General features: G+C 37.3%; 1 protein-coding gene, 1 long non-coding RNA gene and 1 pseudogene across 4 annotated transcripts in view; 1 reads left to right on the top strand and 2 right to left on the bottom strand.

Annotated features, from left to right (window-relative positions):
* The window catches only part of KRIT1 (KRIT1 ankyrin repeat containing), a 50,609-nt gene extending 31,664 nt beyond the window's left edge, over positions 1–18,945 (top strand). The window contains exons 16-17 of one of the 3 annotated variants that reach the window (XM_035020543.1): positions 2,703–2,819; positions 18,783–18,945. In XM_035020543.1, coding sequence (XP_034876434.1) covers positions 2,703–2,819; positions 18,783–18,821 — 156 coding nt within the window. In that variant the 3' untranslated portion in view covers positions 18,822–18,945. Of the gene's footprint in view, positions 1–2,702; positions 2,820–3,434; positions 3,956–18,782 lie in introns of those variants that run through there. The other 2 variants (XM_035020541.1, XM_035020542.1) reach the window with 2 other exon arrangements.
* LOC118020750 lies at positions 1,445–19,554 on the bottom strand. The gene is made up of 3 exons (XR_004681999.1): positions 19,467–19,554; positions 17,794–17,880; positions 1,445–1,476 (listed from the first exon to the last, which is right to left on the bottom strand). It is a non-coding gene; the product is annotated as an uncharacterized LOC118020750 (long non-coding RNA).
* A 5,061-nt stretch (positions 19,555–24,615) lies between these two features.
* On the bottom strand, positions 24,616–26,602 carry LOC118021276 (annotated as a pseudogene).
* Positions 26,603–27,754: the final 1,152 nt, after the last annotated feature.

Genomic DNA, 27,754 nt, shown 5'->3' with positions numbered 1-27,754 from the left:
ATTATGAATAATATTCTGGTCCAGGAGTAAGTGAGATTGCAGTAGCAGGCAGAGGATAACAATATTATTAGTTAACAGTATGCTTTTTTAGGATAAGATGTTTGATTTCTAGAAATATAAATAAAAATACTGTCTTTGGTTATAAGAAGGGATTAAACCAAAGGGTAACAATGTTTTCTGTCCATCTAACTATTACCTTGTGCTCTGTAAACCACTGATAAATTTACAGCACCTATGAAAGCTCTAAGTTGATTATATTTTCTAATCATCAAAGGTGGGAGCAGTCAGCTTGTCTTCCCTTGTCTTACAGTCATCAAGATAGGCTAGGGGTGAATTTGACAAGCTTACTTTAAGAGAATAAACATCTTCATTTGCAAAAATACCTTCATTTACATTTAAAACTCTACTTGGGATATAATAGCTTCAGAGATTAAATCTATGAAAAGCCATAGATAGAATATAGCTGTGTTTTTTGTATCAGTTACTTCTATCATCTATATCTTGTTTCTCTTTGAAATAATGAGAGATTCCCATTGGAAAGTATAGCCCAGCCAATTTCATATGCTCATCAGAGATTTTTCTGTCCTACTTACATAAAATGTAGACACTGTTGAATGTATAGTACACTGTGTTGTAGATCAGTGTTTTATATAGTGAATGTATTGCTGTTTCATCACTGAACTGTACTTGTTAATATATCTTTAACCATAATAGTACTACTGCCACACCCAGGCAACAGATTACCCTTTGCTGATACGAATTTATGTTGGCCATATAATTGAGGGCTTGTAGCACAAGTTTCTTTTTTTTTCTGTAAATTAAACTGTTTTGAGGCCATACTAATGAACATTTTCTGCATCTTGATTAAACAGATTTCAAACAACTGATCCAAAAGATAGACAGTTTAAGGTATTATATCTTGACTCAGTGTTTCAGTGTGTACCTTGGTAAATAGCTATTTTAGCATACCCTATCTATAAAGCTGTATTTTACAGTATAAATGTGGATGGCTAATTTTAAAGAAGATATTATTAGTTTCCCATTATACATAATGTACACTCGTGAAAATTAATTATACTGTTTCATTTAAGAACCTCACTTTAAAAATGCCCTAAACCATATCTTTTTCATATAACTTCAATTGCTTATAATCAATATGTTAAGAACTGCTAGTCAGAATACAGATGTTCTTAGACATGTATTTTAAAGGATGCACAAATACTTTCTTTGTACATGTGTATATAAAGAATATATTTTTAGGGCAAGAAAATGAAAGTTACTGCTAGGAGAGACTTATTTTAAAATAATCAAAAAGAGGGGCACCTGGGTGGCTCAGTCGGTCAAGCGTCTGCCTTCAGCTCAGGTCATGATCCCGGCGTCCTGGGATCGAGCCCCGCATCCGGCTCCCTGCTCCGCGGGAAGCCTGCTTCTCCCTCTCCCACTCCCCCTGCTTGTGTTCTGTTTCTTGCTGTGTCTCTGTCAGATAAATAAATAAAATCTTAAAAAAAAAAAAATCAAAAAGATACATTGAATGCCTATTTAAATATAGCTTTTCATTAGGAAAATATAGGAATAGGTTATTCTAATATTTGTTTTAAATAATTTGATGAATTTATGAAGGGTATGTTATTTTAAAAATTATACTTATTTTTACAATAGCTGTATCACTGTACTTATTTTCAGTGAGATGGAATTGCCTAAGTCAGCATGCTACCTCATTACATAAATTTCAGATCTGAAAGTACCATGTGAATATTCAAAAGGTACTGAATAAAGTTAAAGGGAATGTTTTTAATATGCAGAAAGTAAAAACCTGTACATTTAATTTTCTTGAAAGTCACTGAGAGAATGGGCATCTTTTTTCTCAGCTTTATTGAAACATAAGTGACATATAACATTGAGTATGCTTAAGGTATACAATGGGTTGATTTGGTATACTTATATATTGCAAAATGATTATTACCATAGCATTAGCTAACACCTCCATCATGTTACAGAATTACCATCTTTTTTGTGATGAGAACATTTAAGATCTACTCTTTCAGTAACTTGAAGTATATATTATAGTACTGTTAACTATAGTCACAATGCTGTACGTTAGATTCCCCAGAACTTACTCATCTTATACCTGCAAGTTTGTACTCTATGGCCAACTTCTCCTCATTTCACCCATCCCCCAGCCCTTGGTAGCCACCATTCTGTTTCTGTGTCTGTGACTTCAGCTTCTTTAGACTCCGAATTAAGTGATATCCTGTAATATTAGTCTTTTTCTGACTTATTTCACTTAGCATAATGACCTCGAGGTCTATCCATGTTGTCGAAAATGGCAGTATTTTCTTCTTTTCTCATGGCTGAATAATATTCCCGAGAGAGAGAGAGAGAGAGAGTGTGTGTGTGTGTGTGTGTATACATACCACAGAACAGGCATCTTTAAAATATTTTGTCAGTCTGATACAAACAATTTATCATTGCTTAAGACAGTCTCCTGAGAGTCTACCATCTGTGTGGCTCTGTACTTTAGGCTGTGTGAAGTTAATGTAGGTACCTCGAATAGATTTTATTCTAACATTCAAAACCATTATGTTTAGACATGACTAAACATTGTAGATAGTAAGACATAGTTAGACATTGTAGATAGTAAGAGAAGATAGGTGTTGTTTTTAATATATATTTTAATAAAACAGTTTCTAATTATGTTGCAGGCTTTACTCATCAGTCTTAAGTATGGTTGTTTTATGTGGCAATTGGGGGATGCTGATACATGTTTTCAGATCCATAGTATGGAAAATAAAATGAGCTTTATAGTACACACAAAACAGGTAAGTACTTATCATTTACTTTGGACTTCTAATGAACTACTGTATTAGTGATGTGATGAGCACTGGGTGTTATACGCAACTAATGAATCATTGAACATTACATCAAAAACAAATGATGTATTATATGTTGGTTAATTGAATTTTTTAAAAAAGGAAAAAAATTTTTTTAAGTGACAATCCATTTTGCTTCAAGGAAAACCTTTGATATCGTATGAAATTAAGATATTTAAAACCAAGGGGAAAAAGGCAGGCCTTTCCTAAGCAAATAAGCCAGAAACTTATCTGAATAATTTATTTCGGTTTTATAACAGTGAAACTCTTTTTTTCTGCCATTTCCTTTAAGTCTGGTCAGTATTCCCTATCTCTTTTATCAAGGTATTAGGTAGTCCTTACCTCTTCTTAACCAGTATTGTATCTGAGCCACTAGCTGCATCCGGTAGGTTGCTTCTTAAATCCCTTCAAAGTCTAAGTATTCTCTTTATTCTTGACAAGCTGCTTCCTACTAAGAATGTTCCTTCCTTTTCAGATAGATAGGGAACTGCCCACTGTCATGTATGTCATTTACCCATTCTTATGTGTTTCATATTTACTGCCGACATATATTTTACTTTGTAGGCTGGCCTTGTGGTAAAACTATTAATGAAGCTAAATGGACAGTTAATGCCGACCGAAAGAAATTCATGAGAGGAAAGCAGCTGATACTTAAGCCAACAAATTTTGTAATGCAGATTTTTTTCCATGAAAGATTTCTTAAACTATTACTTTTAACAAGGCATTTAGTCTCTTGTAATATATATGTATACTATTACATTGTACAGAATCTGTACTTCTGTTTGGTGTGTAATATACCAGTTAGTTTTATATAATATCCTCATAAGCTATTCTAATTTTTGAGAGAAACATGCAAAAAAGTGTAGATTGATCACTTGTATATTAATGGACAAAACAGTATGCTTTATAAAAAGTTATTTTTCGTAAATGGTAAAGAATTTGGAGTGCAATGTAATGAAATTAAAATATAGCTTTGGTATAACTTTGTGTGTCATTTCAAAATATACTGAAAGTTAACAAAGTTGAATAAAGAAAATATATTTCCTATTTAAACCACATAACACTGCTATTTCAAACATTTTTCTGTAATCCAAGAAAATTTCTCAACATGTTTTTAAAAGTCTTAGTTAAAATGTGTAACTAGTATAAATTAGTATTTCCCAGAGTATAGTTCTTGAAACCCCCTGCCTCATAATTAACCTGGATCCCTCTTTAAACAAAGATTTCTGGGACTAAGTATATACAAGTTCATTCACTGTCTAAAAGTAGCCAGTCCTAGGAATCTTAAATTTGGCTTGCTTTCTATTGAAATAATTCCAGACCCAGTCATGAATTTGTATGAAAATAAATGACACAAAAGTGCCTGGCATACAAGCATACACATATATAGACACAGATTAAGTGACAATCTCTGGATATAAGTGGTTGCATTTATTACATAAATGTTGTATTTTTATGATTTGGCTTAATGAATTATATTGCCTTTACATTGTAGGAAGTAGATCACCGAGTATCTGTTTCATTTAGGGGAGTACTGATACCATAGATGAGGAGCTAACTGACTCGTAATCTGAGTCATCTGACTCATCTTGACTAATCTGCTATTTAATAAGTTTAGAAACTAGTTTTTCCAAGCTAGCAGATTGATGTATTCTAAGTACAGAGATACAGTAGTCATATTTGAAGTTGTCCTAAAGATAGCAGATAATTTTTATACATCGTAATTTACACTTCACATTAATTTCTGCTTATTTCAAATGGTGCTCTTTCTGAGCCTTATTAAAATTATATGGTTAAGTAAATTGAATGAGAAAGCCTGCTTTATCTCTAATTCTGTGCTAAGCACTTTTGATTCTACATAGACAATGCCCTGTTCGGTTTCATTCATTCCAATGGCCTCAACTGAAATACCCTGATGACTCCCAAACCTAAAATTTCAGCCTCAGATTCTCTTCTGAATTCTAGATCTTAATTTCCAATTTCCTGCTATTCTAGCTCTACCTAAATGGCGTACAAAAGGAACTTCTATTTCATCATAGCTGGAAACAGAATCTGTTTCCTCTGCTTGCTCAATTCTGTCCTTCCACTTGAATTCTCTGTTTGGTTAGTGGCATCATCAAATTGCATCCAGTTGCTTAGCCTGGAAATCCTGGAGTGGTTTTCAGCCTCTCTCTCCTTTCTTATCCTAGACATTCCATTTATTGGGTCTTATCAAATGTCTTGTGAGTGCTTTCCCATTCCCTTCCTCCCTGGTTGCACTGTATCTACCCTAGTTCAAGTCCTTACCACCTGTTCCTAAGTTTGTTTAACTTCCTCCCTGGCTTTCCCTGGCTGAGGTTCTACACCCTGCCTGCGTATCAGCCACACTGGTGCCAAGTTCACCTTTCTTACAGATCTGATTATTTCATTACCTTCTGAAAACCTTTCATGGTTCCTTAGTATATGTAGAATTAAATTCCATTTCCTTAGTATTGAATACAGGGCCCCTAATTACATGGTCTCTAACCTTCCTATCCAGATTAATGTGTAACCACCTTTCCCACACTCATCCTGTGCTCCAACCCAGTGTTTCCTAACCCTGGTTCTGAAGTCATGGGGGGAGTTTCACTAAATAATGACTCAATAAATGTAGGGTGGGGCTCAAGGATTTGTTTGTGTGGGTTTTTTTTAAAGATTTTATTTATTTATTTATTTGAGAGATAAAGCGAGAGAGCACAAACAAGGGGAGCAGCAGAGGTAGGGGGAGAAGCGGGGCTGGATCCCAGGACCCTGGGATCATGACCTGAGCCGAAGGCAGACGCTTAGCTAACTGAGCCATTTAGGCGCCCCAGGATTTCTGTTTTTAAAGTGTCCCATGTAATTTTGATGTACAGCTAGGATTTAGAATTGCTCTTATAACCAACTTGAAGAATTAGCTAAATGCTTTCCCTTTCTCAGAGGGAGGTGAGGATGCAATGATACTACATCAAACAACTCCCTGCTCCGTAGAATACAGTGTACCCTCCTGGACTTACACAGTATGGCAACCCAGTAGAGAAGGGAAGACTATTAGAGTAGCTTGGTATTAAAGGCTTAAAAATACATAGCATTAGAAAGTCAATTTTCAAATATACTATTGAGGGAAAAAAATGATCATTTTCTGTCAGAGCATAACCAGAAATAAACAATAATAGAAATACAAACAAGCAGGTTTTAATGAATGCCTAGTATTGGTCAGACATTGTATGTCCATACCATTTTCCTTTTCATCATTCTTTCAATAAATCTTGAGTGCCATTTATGTGCTAGGGATCCAGTGGTAAGAGAAACAAAGCTCCTGCCTTTAGGGAACAAAGTTTAATGAGGGATACAATAAATACTCATGGAAATACATATTTATAAAGTCCAATAAGTGATGAAAGAAAAATAAGTGTATTATGTAAGCATAAAGTCGGAAACTTGATCTAGCCTTAGAGATCAGGAGAGGCATCCCTGAGCAAGTGATGCTTGAGCTGGCATCTGAGGGGTGAGAAAGAAGGGTATAAAGACATTTAAGGGAGAAGGGAAATGGAGTGAGATGTTTTGAGCCCAAGAATGGTCCTGAAGAATTGATAAAATTTTCTCATTTTTAGCTAAAAAGTAAATTCAAACAATTATCCAAATCACAACAAATGAGTTTCCATTTTAGAAATAAAACCAGATCAGTGAGATCATATCATACATGTCTTTCTCTGATCTCACTGATATGAGGAATTCTTAATCTCGGGAAACAAACTGAGGGTTGCTGGAGTGGTGGGGGATGGGAGGGATGGGGTGGCTGGGTGATAGACACTGGGGAGGGTGTGTGCTGTGGTGAGCGCTGTGAATTGTGTAGGACTGTTGAATCACAGACCTGTACCTCTGAAACAATACATTATATGTTTAAAAAAAAAGATAGTAGGAAGGGAAAAATGAAGGGGGGTAAATTGGAGGGAGAGATGAATCATGAGAGACTATGGACTCTGAGAAACAAACTGAGGGTTCTAGAGGGGAGGGAGGTGGGGGTATGGGTTAGCCTGGTGTTGGGTATTAAAGAGGGCACGTACTGCATGGAGCACTGGGTGTTATACGCAAACAATGAATCATGGAACACTACACCAAAAACTAATGATGTACTGTATGGTGATTAACATAACATAATAAATAAATAAATAAAAATGGAAAAAAATAAAAGAAATAAAACCAGAACAGCTAACACTGCAAAGACAAACGTATTAGAAAAAACTTGAAGAACACCTAAGATTAAAAGTTGCCAAAACTGACCACCCCTACCATTAGACCTGATGGAAATATTTAACAAAGTAAAACTGGCCACAGTTCTTTTTTTTTTTTTTTTTTAAGATTTTATTTATTTATTTGACAGAGATACAGCGAGAGAGGGAACACAAGCAGGGGGAGTGGGAGAGGGAGAAGCAGGCTCCCCGCAGAGCAGGGAGCCCAATGTGGGGCTCGATCCCAGGACCCTGGAATCATGACCTGAGCCAAAGGCAGACACTTAAGGACTGAACCACCCAGGTGCCCCAAACTGGCCACAGTTCTTGACCAAATTTAATAGATGAACTGGATCAATAAAATTTAGAATTTAATTTGATCCTGAGGAACTCAATAGCAAAAACTAATTGGCAGTATTAAATATATGCAAAAAAAAACTGATTGATGAATCAATTCCTTGCTTTATAATTTATACAGAAAAATACTCCCAATGAAAATAATTTCAGTAAAATGAAATGGAAAAAATATAGTTTTTGCTGTGCTTTGTAGAAAACTGATGAATTAAGGTGGCTTGAGTTCATGCAAAAAATACTTTCTCAATAAAAATCCATCTGTGATGGTATGATTCTCATTTAAAGTTTGTATTCATAAGGTCAAATGCCTTTAGAGTATTTGGAGAGGCAGAGGTAGGCTGACTGAGAAAGCCCTAAGGCAAAAGAAGGGCAAGCCCTGGGAGTTCTTAGAGGCAAGAGTGCTTGAGGCAAAGGAAATATCTTTAAGACATCTTAAAATGTGAGAAAAGTAATTTCAATACATTGTACTAATTTCTATGATAGAAGGAAGCACTGGGGGCGCCTTGGTGGCTCAGTTGGTTAAGTTTCCAACTCCAGTTTTACTCAGGTCATGATCTCAGGGTTGTGAGATCAAGCCCTTTGTGGGCTCCATGCTCAGCAGGGAGTCTGCTTGAGATTCCTTTCCCTCTGTCCCCATCCAGCCCTACTCACTGTCTCTATAATAAATAAATCTTTAAAAAAAAGGGGGGGGGGGCGCCTGGTGGCTCAGTCGTTAAGCGTCTGCCTTCAGCTCAGGTCATGATCCCAGGGTCCTGGGATAGAGCCCTGCATTGGGTTTCCTGCTCGGTGGGAAGCCTGCTTCTCCCTCTCCCACTCCCCCTTGCTTGTGTTCCCTCTCTCACTGTCTCTCTTTCTGTCAAAAAATAAAATCTTTGAAAAAAAAAAAAGAAGGATGCACTGGTTGTTCGGGATTTATTGGAAGGACACCAACAATGGATGGGAAATTAGGGACTGACTTACCCATCAGTTAAATAATAACAATAGCTAATACTTAAAATGGTGCTTACTAGCATTGTTTTAGATATATTAATTCATTTAGATATATTAATTCATTTAGGCCTTACAATAATCACGATGAAGCAGATACTGTTATTCCCATTTTACAGATGAAGAAACAAAGTTAAGTAGCTTGCCAAAGAGAATATAACTTAAGTGGTGGAGCTGAGATTCATATCAAGGTAGTCTGGCTCCAGAGTATTAATGGATCAGGAACATGATATGTGATTGTAATAAAAACATAACAAGATATTTGTTTTCTTCTAAAAAGGTTAGAAGTCAAACTTTTCTAACACAGTGTTGTAAATACTTTCATTTTCATACACTATATTACTTTGAATACAATTGTATATGGAGAGGTTATGTTACTTGTCTAAGGTCAAAAACCAGTAAGTGGTAGAGTCATAGTTTAAAATCTGGCAGCCTGGCTTCTGTATTCAGACATTTGTCAGGTAAAGGAGAAGAAGCTGGGGAGGATTAAAAAAAAAAAAAAAAAAAAACATATTTTGAAGGATGTTGTGTTTCCTGCTAATGAGGAGCCACTGGAGCCTTTGGGACTTGACTAGCTCAGATTTGTATGTTAAGAGATCACCCTGGGCCAGTGTACAGAAGGGCTCAAAGGGATCTGAGCAAGAAAGTATAAGACAATGGGGAGAAGTGGATTAATGTTTTGACGAAACCCAGTGACCTTTTGGATATGGGAACTAAGGAAGAGATAGGAATCATAAATCCCCTCTTTCCATCCTGGGCAACTGGGAAAATGGTATCATAAACTGCCTAAGATAAGGAATGGAGGATCCCATTTGAAGAAATGTATTGAATTCCATTGAGAAATGGGCAAAGGTAGAGCAGCCCCAAAGCATCTCATTAGGCAAATGGTATCAGTATGCAAAAGAAATAGCTTGGTACCATCCTGCATACTGTATATTCAATAAATTTCATATGGCCAAAAATTAAATATTAAAAAAATCTTTAATATCACTAGAGGGGCGCCTGGGTGGCTCAGTCGTTAGGCGTCTGCCTTCGGCTCAGGTCATGATCCTGGGGTCCTGGGATCGAGTCCCGCATCGGGCTCCCTGCTCGGCGGGAAGCGTGCCTCTCCCACTCCCCCTGCTTGTGTTCCTGCTCTATCTCTCTCTCTCTCTGTCAAATAAATAAATAAATAAAATCTTTAAAAAAAAAAAAAATATCACTAGAGAAAAACAGACTAGTATATTTTAGTGACAGCACATTTATGGGTATCATGAGAGATAACAGGTGTTTAAAATGCCTTTTAAATGTATACAATATAAAGGAAGGCAAAAGAATCAAGGAGTTTAGAGCAACTAACAGAAATGCACAATGGCTAACATTTGGCTATATATGGCTAAGAGGAATGCAAAATGGCAAAACTATTTTGGAAGAGTCTGGTAGTTTCTAATTTTTTTTTTTTTCTTATTAGAGAGAGGGAGGGGCAAAGGGAGAGGGAGAGAGAGAATCTTAAGCAGGCTCCATGCCCAGGGCAGAGCCCAACCCCACAACCCTGAGATCATGACCTGAACCAAAAACAAGAGTCAGATGCTTAACCAACTGAGCCACCCAGATGCCCCTGGAAGAGTTTGGTAGTTTCTAGGTTAGATAGACACCTACTATGGAACCCAGTCATTCCACTCCTGGGTATTTATCAAGGAAGAAAAAAACATATTCACACAAAAATCTGTATTCAGACTTTTATAGGATACACTTTTCATTTTTTCACAATTCATATGAAATATAATTATTGATAACTGCCCCAAACTGACAACCCATATATCCTTTGATGGGTGAGTGAAACAAACTCAGATATATCAATATGAAATATTACTCAGCAACAAAAAAGAATAAAATATTGATGAACAATATGGATGAATTTCAAATACATTATGCTAACTAAAAGAAGCCAGACTCAATGGTTTATATACTACAACATTCCATTTAGATGACATTCTGGGAAAGGCAAAACTATAGGATCAGAAAGCAAATGGTGGTTATTAGAGGGTAAGGATGGGAGTGAGGGGATGTGGGAATATAAAGGGGAAGCATGAGGGAATTTGGGGAAGTAAAAGAACTGTATCTTGGGATGCCTGGGTGGCTCAGTTGGTTAAGTGCATGCTTTCAGCTCAAGTCATGATCCCAGGATCCTGGGATTGAGTCCTGCACTGGTCTCCTTGCTCAGCGGGGAGCCTGCTTCTCCCTCTACCTGCCACTTTCCCTGCTTATTCTTTCCCTCTCTCTCTGGCAAATAAATAAATAAATAAATATTAAAACAACAACAAAAAAACCTGTATCTTGACTGTGATTGACAAATAGTGTCTGTCAAATCTCATGAAATTGTACATCAAAAAAGGAAATTTTACTATATGTAAATTTTAAAAGCATATTTAAGAAAAGATCACAACTTGCTATACAAGTGTTGAAAATTCACTAAAAATATATAAAAATTTAGTAGAAATTTAAGTCAGTATCCACATTCCAATAGGGAGTGGTCAAAGGTTAACAGAGAGTCTATGTTCAGAAATGCAGACAACTTTAAAATATGGGGAAATATACATTTATTATATTTATATATATATATATTATAAATAATTAAAGATACAAATGTAGTGATCCAAAGGGGCACCTGCACCCCAATGTTTATAGCACCAATGTCCACAATAGCCAACAGTGGAAAGAGCCCAGATGTCCATCGACAGATGAATGGATAAAGAAGATGTGGTGTGTATGTATACACACACACACACACACACACACAATGGAATACTACTCAGCCATCAAAAAAATGAAATCTTGCCATTTGCAATGACGTGGATGAAATTAGAGGGTATTATGCTAAGTGAAATACGTCAGTCAGAGAAAGACAATTGTCATATGATTTCACTCATATGTAGAATTTAAGAAACAAAACAGAGGAGCATAGGGGAAGGGAGGAAAAAATGAAACAAGATGAAATCAGAGAGGGAGACAAACCATAAGAGACTCTTAACCACAGGAAATAAACTGAAGGTTGCTGGAGGAGAGGGGGGTGGTGGGATGGGGTAACTGGGTGTTGGGCATTATGGAAGATACATGATGTAATGAACAGTGGGTGTTGTATGCAACTGATGAATCCCTGAACTCTACCTCTGAAACTAATAATAAATTGATTAATTAATTGAATTTAAATAAAAATAAAACAAAACTTTGCTAACAAAAATGTAAACCCTTATTAAATTAGTTTAAATTATATGAAATAAAACTCAACTAATTACATTAATAAAAATTAATGTTGGCACAGGACTGAGACAACATATGAGAATATTTTTGGGTTGCAGCTGAAAATTGAAGATTGAAGAAAATTTCTAGACTGTTTGGCAAAACAGTCTAGAAAATACGTACCCCCTTTGAACTGATGATCCTACATTGAGGACACTCAAAGGTTGAGCCCGCTGCCCCCACTTTCTGATTTGCATTGCTTTACTGGTATAATTTCCCCTACTTGCCTAGGGAGTAGACTATATGTACTCCAATTCAGCAGGGGGAAAAATAATAGTTTTCTAACATTACTGTAAAAATGTAGCAAAATTGTACAGTTAAAAATAATACATATCCTGGGGCGCCTGGGTGGCTCAGTTGGTTAAGCGTCTGCCTTCAGCTCAGGTCATGTTCCCAGAGTCCTGGGATCGAGCCCTGCATCGGGCTTCCTGCTTGGTGAGGAGCCTGCTTCTCCCCCTGCAACTCATCCCACTTGTTCTCTCTCTCTCTCAAATAAATAAATAAAACCTTTAAATAAATATAATACATATCCAAAGCAATTGTTTTTAAAGAAGTCTCCCTCAGAGCATACGAAATGCTTTGTTATAGAATCATGTAATTATGTCATCAACTCAATTATACGAGCAAATAACACAAGTACAGTCCTACACCAGTAATTAGCAAATCATTTGTTGACTTTTGGAATGTGCTATGCGATGTTTTAATAACACTCCTTCCTAGTTATATTTTACAGATGCTGATAATACTTTTTGCTTGTATTTACTGAATATATACCAGTAGGGCAGTGAAAGGGAAAGAATCTAAGTCATCTGCCGACAAAAATGGATAAACAATTTTCACTTAAGTTGAATGTGTGCTATTTTTCCTTTCTAGATTGTCTGTTCCCAATTAATATTGAATAGTTTTGTACACATAACCCTAGGAGGAAGAAAAGCCAGTTTAGGCTTTTATTTCAACCATTTTACTCAGAAGTAACTAACTGTATATAGTTAAAAGTGGGGTTTTAGGGGCGCCTGGGTGGTTCAGTTGGTTAAGCGTCTGCCCTGGGCTCAGGTCAAGATTCTCAAGGTCCTGGATAGAGCCAGAGCCTGGGGTAGACTCCCTGCTCAGTGCCCCTCCCCCTGCTCTTGCGCTCTTGCTCGCACTCTCTCACACACACAAATAAATAAAATCTTAAAAGAAAAAAAAAAAGAGTCCTCTTTAAAAAAAAGTTAGATTTTAATTAACTTTATCTGAACTTTGGCTTACTTGATATTTACTACTTTAAAATAGATGGATGTGCATACACCACATATTATTTTATGTTGCAACAGTGTAAAAGTAGGGCTTTACTGAGTGCTATAAAGTTAGTAAGTTTCCCATCTTTCTTAGTCATAATCAGTCATTGAAATGAATGGTAAAATATATCATTCACACTTAAAATTCCAAGATAGATTAGATAAACATTATGATGAGAGCACGACAAAATGTTTTTGAAATTTATTTTCTAGTTATGAATAAACTTTGAGACAGTTCTTAAGAAAAGATAATCCAATTTGCTTTTTAATGTGGAGTTTAAATCACAAGTCAGAAACTTTGTAAACTCCCTATAAGAAAAAGAAAGAAAGAAAGAAAAGGATAAGAAAACTTTGGTCCAAAGACCAAAGGTAATATAAATTGCCATATTAAAATTAAGAAGCTTTTTTCATTTCTACCTTATTCTGAGTAAAGAAAGTTAAGTATACTAAGCAGCAGCTTTTAATGCCTCAATTAAGAGAACAAGAAAAAGTATAGACTTCTGGAATATCAGCAAATTATATATATTTTCAACAGTATAGTATTAGTATAAAAACAGACATATGAGTGAGTGGAATAGAATAGAGATCCCAGAAATAAACCCATACATATTTGGCCAACTAATTTACAACAGAGGAGCCAATCATATACAATGGGAAAAAGACTCTTCAATAAATGGTGCTGGGGAAACTGGACCACTGTCTTACACTATGCACAGAAATTTAACACAGGGGTGTCTGGGTGGCTTAGTCGGTTAAGTGTCCAACTCTTGACCTCAGCTCAGGTCTTGATCTCAGGGTCATGAGTTCAAGCTCTGCGTTGGGCTCTACACTGGGTGTGGAGCCTACTCAAAAAAATTAACAAAGTGGATTAAATACTTGAACATGGGACCTGAAATGATAAAACTCTAAATAGAAAACAGAAGGTAAGCTCCTTGCCATTGGTCTTGGGTGACTTGTTGGATTTGACACCAAAAGCAAAGGCAACAAAACCCAAAAATAAACATGGGACTATATCAAATTAAAACCTGCATAGCGAAGGAAACCATAAACAAAATGAACAGGCAACCCATGGGATGGAAGAAAATATTTGCAAGTTATATATCTGATAAGGGACTCAATATCCAAAGTATATAAAGGACTCCTACAACTCAATAGCAAAAAAAAAAAAAAAAATATATATATATATATATATATATATATATATATATATGATTTAAAAATGGACAGAGGATCTGAATAGACATTTTCCCAAAAAATACAAATGGCTAACAGGCACATAAAAAGGTGCTCAACATCATTAATCATCAGGGAAGTGCAAATCAAAATCACAATAGATCTCACCTCATACCTGTTACAGTGGCTAGTATCAAAAAGAAAAGAAATTATAAGTGTTGGCAAAGGTATGGAGAAAAGGGAACCCTTGTGCACTGCTGGTGGAAATGTAAACTGGTGCAGCCACTATGGAAAACAGTGTGGAGGTGCCTCAAAAAATTACAAATAGAACTATCATATGATCTAGCAATTCCATATCTGGGTATTTATCCAAAAGAAATGAAAATACTAACTCAAAAAAAAATACATGTACCCCCATATTCACTGCATTATTTACAGTAGCCAAGACACAGCAACAACCTAAATGTCCATGGATGGATAGGAAAAAAAGTGCCATATTTTTATATTTTTACAATGGAATATTATTTAGCCATGAAAAAGAAATCTTGCCATTTGCTATAACATGGATGGACTTGAGGGCATTATGCTAAGTGAAGTAAGTCAGACAGAGAAACAAAAATACCATATGATCTCACTTACATGTGGAATCTAAAAAACAACAAAAACAAGCTCATAGATGGGGAGAACAGATTGATGGTTGCCAGAGGCAGGGGGTGAGGGGGTGGGTGAAAATGCGTGAAGGCAGTCCAAAAGGTACAGACTTCCAGTTATAAATAAGTCATGGGAATACAATGTACAGCATGGTGACTATAGTTAATACTATTGTATATTTGAAATTTGCTAAAAGAGTAGATCTTAAAAGTTCTCTTCACAGGAAAAAGATTTTTGTAACCTTATAGGGATGGATGTTAACTAGACTTAGTGTGGTAAATCATTTTGCAACATATACAAATATCAAACCATTATTTTGTACACCAGAAACTAATGTTATATGTCAATTATATCTCAGTTTAGAAAAAAAGACAAAACATGGACTTCTGCAACACCAGCAAATTACATGTATTTTCAATTAGGCACAAAGTTCTTAACTAGGCAGATGACAACTTGCAAATTCAATCCATAGAATGGGATATGAAAAGGCTACACATGTAGAATTATAGAAAAGGGAACCTCACTGCTTTTCATAAATTCTGAGAAGTTAACTGCATTCATTATTCAACTTTATTTATTTATTTATTTTGGTGCAAATGGTGATTTCATTAAAGCACGGGGATGGGACCCGTGGGCAGAAAGAGCTGCTGCTGCCCATTATTCAACTTTAAATTTCAAATTGGAATTTGGTGGTGATGCGAGGGTTTGGGAGGTCCATATACTAAAACAATTTGATAACAGTTGCAGGCTATGGAAAAGGGCTGGGGAAAGTGGTGCGCCAACCACCCTGATAACCAGAAGGGCTGTGACTCCTCACCAAGGTCAAGTGCCCTACTCTGCAGACAAGGTCCTCTGCAAATGAAAGGAAAGCCTTTGACATGAGTCTATGGATAATATATTTGGAGGTTTTCTGTTAGTTTAGTACTCTAATAAGAATATTCTAAACCGGGCGCCTGGGTGGCTCAGTTGGTTAAGCGACTGCCTTCGGCTCAGGTCATGATCCTGGAGTCCCTGGGTCGAGTCCCGCATCGGGCTCCCTGCTCAGCAGGGAGTCTGCTTCTTCCTCTGACCCTCCCCCCTCTCATGTGCTCTCTCTCATTCTCTCTCTCTCAAATAAATAAATAAAATCTTTAAAAAAAAAAATGGAGAGAGAAATTTCTAATGAAAGCATTCGGCCACTGGAAGTCAGTCTTACCCAAACTTAGCTGTACTCCTATGCCAACGAATACCTTCTTAAACTAATGGCAGTATAATTTAGGTTTCTATCACCTAAAACTGAATAAATACTGATTAATACAACTGTTGAGCCCAGACCAACATGACAGGCCTTTTTAGTATTGTACAGTTGCTAAATGCTTCTGGAGGAAGGCCACCAAAAACAAACTACCTCATGCTACTTTATAGCCAATTATGTATTTTATAAAAGATCTTACAATGAGATTATAAGTGTATATTGCAACCTCTCATTTTTTAATTTTCTTGGTTCATAGACTTCTTGAATGTCCATCAGAAAATGGCAAGGTAGAGTTAATAAAGATGATCACAGGAGAATAAAAGAGAAACAAGTTTTTTCTTTTTTTATCAAGAAGGTAGGGCGCCTGGGTGGCTCAGTTGGTTAAGCGACTGCCTTCGGCTCAGGTCATGATCCTGGAGTCCCAGGATCGAGTCCCGCATCAGGCTCCCTGCTCGGCAGGGAGTCTGCTTCTCCCTCTGACCCTCCCCCCTCTCATGTGCTCTCTCTCATTCTCTCTCTCAAATAAATAAATAAAATCTTTAAAAAAAAAAAAAAGAATATTCTAAACCATCACCTTCTAACAGGATGCAATAGTGTTTATCAAAAGATATGAATGAATTCAAGTGGCATTTTTAGAATACTTTATTCAATCATGGTAAAACTCATTGATTTTTCAATTTTGTTATATTTTAGGTATTTGTATTAGTAAATCAAACAAGATCCTTTTTAAGTTTTCCATTTCTTTTTTCTAAAAGCTCTATATCTGGTTTTCAATTACCTCCTCATATTCTACAAAGACTTCCTGTTTTGTTTTGTTTTGTTTTGTTTCTGATAAATGCCGTGTTTTTGGTTGTATTAGGCTAGGACTAAAACAGTCTTGGAACTTCAATTTGTCCTGTTTAGATGATGGGAGAAGGCAAGTCACAGTCACCTCGGGAGATTTCTCAAAGCACAGCCACCTCTCCTGTCCCTAGACTCACTTCCCAGTACTTTTCCTGGTAAATGCAAAGGCAGAACTCCTGCCTGCAAATCTCCCAATCCTCCGGATGTTGGCGATCCCTTTCAACAGTGGCACAATCGCCACCTCCCCGAGATGAGCAGGCTCGGTTATTCTTGGGCCCGGGCAGCGTACCTTCAGCCCCCACTGATCAGTGGGTTGGGAGCCCGCAGGCGCTGAAGAATGGCCCCATGGATAACCGAGACAGAAAAGGCCGGGCTCTATGAAATGGGTCCTCCACGTCACTAAGTGCCATTTTCACCATGCCTCTATCACCTGCTGTTAGCCTCGCAGGCAGAAGAACAAAGCTCGGTAGGAGCACATCTAGGAGCACATCGAGGTCTCTGCCCCATAGGTGGCCGCCTGCGCGCGTCCCGCCTGGGGAACTGAATGGAGGCCCCCCACGCCTCCCCGCAGGCGTCCTAGTGTGACCCGGGGCCAGCTCACAAACGCGCAGGGGCGCGGCCCATCCCAGGCGCTCGGCCACGGTCGCCGCGGCACAGGGTCGCGTCAATGCGGGGCCGCAGGCCACCGCTATCGCCCGAGGTGCTGGATGCTCCCCTGAGCGCATCCCCGCCCTGCCCGCCACCCGAGTTGCAGTCGCTGCGAAAGGCTCCAGGTGAAGCAAAGCGCACTATTACTTAGGCCACCCGACAAGCCAAACCCAGGTTTTCTTCTCCCATTTCCCCTCAACATCTACAGCTCTTTACGTCCTCCCTCTTGATGCCCCAAGGATACCTACCTCTGGCGTGTGTGCACCCTGTCCCGCGTTGCTTTAGCCTCTGTTGAGTGGCCTTTATTCCACACTCCAGGAAACAATTTGTTGATACTGCAGGACATAAAAATGTCTTGTGGTTAATACCTATGTCTTTCAGATATGTAACAAATTACAGAGGGTTGTTCTTCAATTTAACTAATATTTATAAAAACAGAGTTGGGATCTGTTTTTGCCTATTCGACTGGCAGTATTTACTTTTAAATGAGTCTCTCAGTGCTTGTGAGGACGAAGGGAAAAAGACTTTCTCCTATACATTTTTAGAATGTTATTTATCAGCCTTTAAAATGTTCACATAATGGTCATACAAATGATAACACAGACTTCAATGGAATATTTTGCAGGCATGAAAGATAAGCTTTTCAAATATTTTATTTCAAATCACGGTATGTTAACTACAATATATATATACTGTGATGTTAGAAATGTTCGGTATCTGCTCTGTTCAATAAGGTAGTCACTAGACACATTTAGCTATTAAGCATTTGAAGTATGGCTTGTGTGACTGAGAGGCTAAACTGTAATTCTATTTAATCTAAATTGAAATAGCCACATATAGCTACTGTTACCATATTAGACAAGGATACTGCATAGTAAGGCCTCAATTTTGTAAAAAAAAAAAAAGAGTATGTATGGTATTTATCACTGGTTATCTCTAAGAAGTGGTTAAAGGGGACATCATAGTTGCTTCTCCAGCATCTGTTCTTCCTTTGGGTTTGGGTTGCTCTCTCAGTTATGTATATATAAATATATACATGCATATATATATATTTCCCCTGTGATATTTGGGGTGGGCAAATGCCACCCCTGGCTGTAGGGGTGAGCCATGTAGTACTATCTAAAATAGTATTACTCTGACTCCTAGCCACAGTCACTGGTTCAAGGTTAGGCACTTGAACTAATTTGGGCCAATAGAATAGGAGATCTCATCTTTGACTCTGTTTCTCCTTTATTAGCAGTCCCAATTGGATGCAGCGTTCATAGTCAGTCTGTAGGTACCCAGACACGGAGACCAGAGCAGCCTTTGTTTAGTAAGTTTTTCATCTTACACTCTTGTTACACAATGATGTGAATGTACCTAATGCTACTAACTATACATTGGAAAATAATTAAAATGATAAATTTTATATATATTTTACCACAATAAAAAAATAAAACAAAAAGTACCCTTTTGCAGAAAAACCACCAAACACCTGGAGACAAAACTACCATAAACTGTGGTAACCCATCAAGATCACAATCCCATGTAGGCCATGCTTACTAAAGAAGGCCCAAGGGCTTAAGCCACCTGAAAACGCCATCCCCACAAAAGCCAAAAGCACAATCTGGGCTGCTACAAAATGTTGAGGTCAAAACTCTACAGCCATAAGCCATGAACCCTTACCACCCTAGAGACTTAATTTCTCCAGTTGTATTTATTTTCAAAGTGTTCAGCCAAGGCACCAGATGTTGCCATTTGAGGAGCAGTCAAAGAATAACACCCTTTCTTCTCCTCCCAAGTTCCTTATCATTAAATATAACCAAGCAGATGGGGGTCAAAATGTATTTGTATTTGTATTACTGATAAAACAGTTTAGAGAAAGGAGCTTTGGTCTGTAGCTAAGTGGACTTGTGATAGTTCCCCCCTGAATTCAACGTACTTTGTCATCACACAGATGGACAATCTCGGCTCCCCCAACAGGTAGTCAACCCTCTTATTCTATGGAAGACAGCTCACTAGAACACAAATCTGGCAGGCAGAAAGACCTGGGGGGAACCCAGAAGGAGATGAGCTTATCAGGTATTCAAGTCTTCTTTGTAGAGGAGATACTGTGGAAATAAGATAAAAATAAGGGTTAGAATTTCCTCTATATAGAAACATGAATCCAGGAGAAAGTAGTTACTTCACCATCTGTCTTGAAAAGAAAAAGGGGGCGCCTGGGTGGCTCAGTCGTTAAAAGTCTGCCTTCGGCTCAGGTCATGATCCCAGGGTCCTGGGATCGAGCCCCGCATCGGGCTCCCTGATCAGCGGGAGGCCTGCTTCTCCCTCTCCCACTCCCAGGCTTGTGTTCCTGCTCTCGCTAACTCTCTCTCTCTCTGTCAAATAAGTAAATAAAATCTTTAAAAAAAAAAAAGAAAGAAAGAAAAGAAAAGAGAAAGAAAATTTGGACAAACCAGTAACCATCAAATCTAATGAGTAAGAGATCAAAAAGAAAATTTTACAGAACCTTTAGGGAACAGATGATCCCTATAACATATAAAATATTTCAACAAACAGGTAACTAGGGTAAGTTACCCAGCTCAATTTATGAGGTTAACCTTGACAACAAAACTGGATAAGGACATTACAGAAAAGGAAATTATCAACAAAATTACTAATAACACAGGTATAAAAATTCTCAGTAACTGTTACATTTAATTCAAAAGTGAATTAAGAGGCAATATATCGTTACCAAGTTTGATTTACCCTCAAAATGCCAGATGTTCAATAAAGAAAACCTATTAATGTAATATACCACATTAGTAGATTAAAAAATAAGACAAAAATAGCTGCTATCATTCCTTCTATTCCACATTGTTCTTACTGAAGGGCTTAACAAATTCAATAAGACAATAAATGAGTCAGAGAATTGGATAAGCAGAAATAAATACTGCCAATATTTGTAATATTGTCTTTATAGAAAATCTAGTAGAATGTATAAAGTTATTAGAACTCATATGACAGCCCAGTCATATTGCTGGAGACAAGATCAACATATAAAAATCAATAGTGTTTTGGGGTGCCTGGGTGGCTCAGATGCTTAAGCGTCTGCCTTTGGCTCAGGTCATGATCCCAGGGTCCTGGGGTCGAGGCCTGCATCGAGCTCCCTGCTCAGCGGGGAGTCTGCTTTTCCCCCTCCCTCTGCTTCTCCCCCTGCTCATGCTCTCTCTCTCTCTCTGTATCTCCGTGTCTTGAATGAATAAATAAAAAAAAATATTTAAAAAAAATCAATAGTGTTCCTATATATGAATATTTTAAAAACTAAAAAAAGACATAGAAATCAGATATCATTCCCAATAGCAAAAGAGATATACCATGTTATTAAATAGGAAGAATCAGTATCATAAATGTGTCACTTCTTTCCCAAATTAGTTCACAAGTTTAATTCAATTCTTATTGAAATACAAGCAAGACATTTTGTGGAACTTGATGCACAGGTCTTGAAATTGATCTGGCTATGTAAAGGGTTGAGAATAACCATCATAATTTTGAAGAAAAAGAATAAGGGGAGAAGACTTTCTCTACCAGATAGCAAGATTCATTATAAAGTTATAATCATCAAAACATGTGGTATTGATGCAAACTTAGACAAATAGGTAAAAGGAATAGAACTGAAATTCCAGAAACAGCTCTACACATATATATAAATGAGGCAGCACTAGAAATCAGTGAAGAAAGAATTTACTATTGAATATATTGCAGAGACAACTGACTAGACATATGAGAAAAATTAAATTAGATCCCTACCTCATACCATAAACAAAATAATCCATACCATATGGATTAAAGAACTAACTGTGAAAGGCAAAGCATAAATTTTTTAAACATTTGTGCTGGATATATTCCATTTGCCACTTACACCAGTTAGTCTTTGCTGCACAGCAAACACTTTTTTAAGCTCCCAATTCTGTGACTAAGCCATTTAGGGTTGGCTCAGCTAGGCAGTTCTTCTGATAGTGGTGGCTGGGTTCACCCATGCATTTGTGGTCAGCTGACAGTCAGCTAGGTCACTCTGCTTCTGTGTGTTGGCTGGCTTAAGGCTGGAATAATGAGCCAACTGTCTCTCATCATCCAGTAAGCTAACTAGACTTCACACTGCATAGTTGATAGGGGTCTCAAAAACTGTGCGGTGTCCGAGTGCTTTTCAAACCTCTGCTTGTGTATGTTTGCTAATGCCCCATTGGCCAAAGTTTGAGTCGCATGGCCAAAGTGAGATTCAAGAGGTGAGGAAATAGACTCTACTTCTTGAGACACATGAAACACTGGAAAAACTTGTGGTCATTTTTGTAATAAGATAAGAATGGAGGAGAGTGAGAGTGGGGATTTATTCCTCTAGCTCTCTCTGCTGCAGCCTTGCTGCTGACTGTATTTATTTATCCAAAGTCCAAGCTCCAGTCAGGTGGCCTTTGTCCACAGTGCACTGTCTGGGTTCTCTGTCCCCTACCAGGCTTAGGAGTAACAGTGGAGCTCACTATCTTCTGTGATTCCCCTACATTCTACCTTTGTAAATAAACTCTCTGGTAAACTTTCCTCAAATTACTCAATGTGAGGGAAGCATGTTCTCCTGTGGGATCCTGACCAACAGAGAAGTAAATATAGAAGAACTTCTTAAGGCACAAATGGCAAAAACCATAAAATTAAAATATGAGAAAACATATTGTGGAAATAGAAAATTATACAACCAAATGCTTTGACTCAGCCATAGTTAAAATGAAAGCCGTAAGCCATACATTTTGAGAAACTTTGAGTGGAGATGATTTGGACACAGTAATTTTAATAATCTTTAACACTAAGTTAAAGCAAAAGCTAAAAATATGTTGATTAAACCCCAGCCTGGCCTGGTGTGGTTAAGATTCTGTTCGAGTTAGTTCTATGCATGGATAGAAGATAATTTATTAATATGTTTCCTACTATGGACATTTATGTTATTTCCAATCTGTTACTATTACAATATTTTTTCTGTTCACTTAATTCATTCTCTATCCTAATGTCTTCTCATTGTTTTACTTTTTACATTTAAATCTATAGTCCACTTAAAATTGATTTTTGTGGATGGCAAGATAGGGGTCAAATATCTTTTTCTTTCTATATGGATTCCTAGTTGACCCAGAATCAAAAGCCATACTTTCCACAGTGATCTTAGTGCCACCTTTGTCATAAATCAAGGTCCATATATAACATGGGTTCCTCCATTTAATTTCAACCTTTCTGTGATCTTATGCTTTAGAGTCATCTTTCATAAATAGCACTTGGGTTTTTTTTTTTATCTGACTTTTAATTGGTTATTTAGTCCATTCACATTTATTTTGATTATATTTGGACTTGTTTATACTTTCTTTTAAATTTTTTTCTAATTTCTTTCTCTCCTTTTTTACTTAAAAAATCTCTCTAAATATTGTTATTGTTCTTCTTTTGTGTATTTCATCTTAAAGTTTTTCTCTTTATAAGTCTGGTATCTATTCCCTCTATTTTTATTGTTAATAACTCTTAAAAATTTATCAAATTTTATCAAGCATGCCCAACACATTCTTAAAGCTGAACAACTTCTCATCCACCTCACATAAAAAAGACTTTAGAACACTTTAGCTCAGGTTTTGTTTTTATTTTGAAATAATTTTAGATTTATAGAGAAGTTGCAATATTTACATTGGTATAATACTACTAACTAAACTATGGACTTTATTTGAAATTTACATTTTTACAGTAATTTTTTTTTTCTGTACCAGAGGTCTAACCCAGGATCTCATATAAAATTGTTGTCACGTCTCCTTAGTCTCCTACAATCTGTGACAGTTTCTGAGTCTTTCTTTGTCTTTTATGTCCTCAACATTTTTGAAGAGAACTGATCAGTTATTTTGCAGAATGTCCCTCAATTTGGATTTGTCTGATGTCTTTTCCTAATTGGATTGAGGTTATGCATTTTTGGCAAGAAAACCACAAAGTGATTAGCCCTTCTCAGTCCTCTATATCTTGAAGTACATAATGTAGTGATGATGTTGACTTTAATCACTTGGCAAAGGTCTCTGCACTGCAGTTATCATTATCCTCTGTAATATTCAGGGAGATTCTTGACTCATACATTATTCCTAATATTCCAGTTCTTTTTAAATGCCATACATGAAGCACTGTTATTGTTTTATATAGACCATTATTTCTTTGAATTTACGTATGTGACTACCATTTTACTTGCTCACTATTCCATCTTGAATTTCAGACCATCCTCTGGTATCTTTTTCCTCTTAAAGTATATCTTTTAGAAGTTCCTTTTGAGCAAGTCCCTTGGTGGTTGAAGTTCCCAGTTTTGTTTATCTGTAAATGTTTTTCTGTTCCTTTTATTTTTGAATGATAATTTGGCTGGATCCCAATTCAAGGTTGATAGGGGCTTTCTATCAATATTTTGAATAAGTTATTCCACTGTCCTCTAGCTTTCACTTAATTTGCTAGGACATCTGTTCTCATCTTGTCATTCCTCTATAGGTGTTCCTTCCCTTCTCTCTGACTGCTCTCATGATTTGTTCATTGTTTCTACTGTTTTGTAGTTTGAGAATGACACTTCTTTTTATTAATCCTGCTTGGATATGTTGTATATCATGGATCTCTTGATTCATATTTTTCATTAGTTCTGGAGCATCCATAGCCAGTATTTCTTTAAATATTGCCTTTGCTCAATTATGTTCACTTTCTCCTTCTGGAACTCTAATTAAATATATGTTACTCCTTCTCTTTATATTTTCCATCTCCTTCTCTATCTTTACCACATTTGGATATATCTTATTTTATTGACTTTTTAATTTTTCCTTCCCCTCCCTTTTTTTCCCTCCTGTGGAACAGTTTTAATATCTGCTCTGGGTTTCAGAAGTGGCTTTTCTCTTGTCTTAGTGAAAGCATCCTGTCTTGTCGTCTAAGACTCCTGGCCCTGGTGTGGGTGGGGGATGGGGCAGGGGGAAGGGGGGAAGAAAGAAAAGGGTAGGAAGGGTGGCCAGGGTTCCTCTATTCTTTGACAAACCCCATTTCCAGTAGGGGCACAAAGACCAGAGGAGAGAAGCCCCAGCTCTGATGGTGGCTCTCACGTCCCCAACCATCATGCAGGAACCAGTGCTGAAAGCTGGCTCAAGGTGAACAAAAGGAACCCTGGGAATCCAAACAAAAGCCTGAAGTCAAGGCCTTTTTTTCTAGGAAAAGTCCTCTTTGCTGTTCACAGGGAGCCACCCTGCAGACAGTTTTATTCCTTATAGAAAAGCAATCTGTCCCTCTCGCCCTCGCTGCTGTTTGGCCCACAGGATGGCGGTCCAACACATCTGGGCCCCAAGTGCCCGTCAGCCTTTTTCTCCCCCGCCCCCCGAGCCCAATTCTTCTGCCTACTAGGACGCACTTTCGGGCAGGTCATCTCCCATCTGCTGGAAACTTCTGGACTGCACATCCCACATGTATTTGATGGCAACTTTGAATTTAGCCATCTCATACCCGAAAAGCTTCAGCACATGGGCCTGCTCTGGGGTCAGCACATCACCCTCCCTGCACACCTCATTGTTGGATAGCAGGGTCATCACGCCTCTCTTGAGGATCCATGGAGTGGGGGAACTGCTCCAGGGGTCACACTGAAAGCTGCTTTGTTTCCAGCTCGAGCGAAGTCCATTTCCGTATATTTTGTAAACCACTCATTCACTTCCTCCCTGGTGCAGTTGGTGAAAAGGAGACTGACCCTCACCCCTCAACTTCTTGCTGACCTGATGCAGGTTGTCTTTGTACTCGTCAGATGGGCTTCAACCCAAGGCCACCATCATCACCTTGTTTTTGCCAAAGAACATCTGGCTGTGCTTCCAGGTGTTGTGATGTGATGTCTTTCAGCTTGCTGTTCCTCTGTGTTGGCCACAGAGAAGACGAAAAGGTACTTGTGTATGTCCACACATTTCTGAAGCCCTTCTATCAGGTTCTGTTTCAGTTCTAAGCCTTTCTTGGCAGTTTTGATTAAGGAAACTTTCTTGTTGTGGTTGGATTTGGATATATCTTTCAGACATATTTTACAGTGTAGTAACTATCCAGTTGTTCTAGCATCATTATTGAAAAGACTATCTTTTTTTCAATGCTCTGAAGTCTCGTATTTTTCAAAAACCAAGTATCCATATGTCATAATCAAATGTCTGTTTCTGGGCTTTCTATATATTCTATTGATCTATTTGAATATTCTTGTGCCAGTGCCATATCACCTTAGTTACTATAGCCTCATAAGAAGTCTTCATATTCAACAAACAAACCCTCTACCTGGTTTTCCGTTTTTTAAGCATATCATGACTCTTCTTGGCCCTTTGTCCAAAGACTTTTAAGAATCAGCTTCTTAAATTCCACAAAAATAAGGTTAGAATTGAATTTATAATAAGATTGAATTTATAGGGGCACCTGGGTGGCTCAGATGGTTGAGTGTCTGTCTTCAGCTCGGGTCATGATCCCAGGGTCCTGGGATTGAGCCCCATGTCCAGCTCCCTGCTCAGCGGGGAGTCTGCTTCTCCCTCTCCCTCTGCTGCTCCCCCTGCTTGTGCTCTCTAGCTCTGTCGAATAAATGGGTAAAATCTTAAAAAAAAAAAAATAAGACCGACTTTAGAGATCAATTTGCAAAGAATACCACTCCATTTATTTAGGACTTCTCTAATATCTCTCACTACATTTGTACTTATATGAAGTAGTATTTTTCTGTAGATGTATTATATACTTTTTGTTAGATTCCTAAGGACTTGACACTTCTTGATTATAAATGATACCTCTTTAAACTTTCATTTTCTAACATCTTTTTTTTTAACATAAGGAAGGAAATTGAATTTTGTATATTGACTTTATATTCAACATTACTTAATGTTCCTATTGATTGTAATAATGTATCTGTAGATGATCTTGGATTTCCTACATACATAATTATATTATCTGTGAATAATGACATTTTTATTTATTTTTTAATAATTTTTATACCTTTTTTCTTGCATTATGCCACTGACTAAGATCTCCAGTACAATACTGAATAGAAGTGATGATACAGGGCAACATTTCCTTGCTTCCAGTAGCAAAGGGAAGCTTTCACTGTTTCACCACTAGGTATGATATTTATGGATTTTTTTTATGGACGCCATTTAGCAGTTTAAAGAAATTCCCATCTATTCCTAGTTTGCTAAAAGTTCTCTCTAAAATCATGAAAAATGTTACAATTTATCAAGTGCTTCTGCATCTATTGAAATGATCATATGGTTTTTCTCCTTAATCTTAATGTGGCAAATCACATAACTTTTTAATGTTAAAATCCAACCTTCAATTTCTGGGACAAATGCAACTTAGTCACAAAATATTCTCTTAATATATTGCTGGTTTTTATAATATTTATAATATTTAGTTTTGTAATGTTTAGAATTTTTGCCTTGAGTAAAGTTGGCCTGTAATTTTTCATATTGTCCTTATTATGTGTTGTCAAGGTTAGTGCTAATGTCGTAAAACAAGCTGGAAAATGTTCCCTCTTTTTCTATTCTCTTTGAGAGTCTGTGAAATACTGAAACCATACCAGTTTAATAGAAAGGATTTAATATAGTGAGTTGTGTAGACAAGTATTGGAGAACCAAAAAGGCAAAGGGGGAACTTCAGTAACACAGAGACAGTAAATACCACCCCTAAGATGAAGAGATGAAGGAAAGAGGTTGGGTTATTAAAAACTACAGACCTGGAAGATACACTGACAAAGCTGGGATCCAGAGCTTTGAGGATGGGTGCTGCACAGCTGCACAGATACTTCAGGAGTCACACAAAAGACTTACAGTCAGGCTTTAGTTCTTGAAAAAGTTGTTTTACTTCTAGTTAGTCTTTTTTTTTTTTTAACTTTTTTTTCTTAAAGATTTTATTTATTTATTTGACAGAGAGCAAGAGATAGTGAAAGCAGGAACATAAGTAGGGGGAGTGGGAGAGGGAGAAGCAGGGAGCCCGATGCGGGGCTTGATCCCAGGATTCTGGGATCATGACCTGAGCCAAAGGCAGACACTTACCGACTGAGCCACCCAGGCGCCCCGCTTCTAGTTAGTCTTACAGAAAGCATCTCTTTCATAAGATATTTTACTTCTACCTATTAGAAAATTATCAGTGTCTTGGGACAAGACACTCCAGTACCATATGTAAACCTACAATATACACAATGCAAACAGCACCCTCTGCATGTCA

Source organism: Mirounga leonina, unplaced genomic scaffold (genome assembly GCF_011800145.1).
Source record: "Mirounga leonina isolate KUSES-001 unplaced genomic scaffold, KU_Mleo_1.0 Mir_174, whole genome shotgun sequence".
Taxonomy (NCBI): domain Eukaryota; kingdom Metazoa; phylum Chordata; class Mammalia; order Carnivora; family Phocidae; genus Mirounga; species Mirounga leonina.
This window is presented reverse-complemented; position numbering and strand designations above follow the sequence as displayed.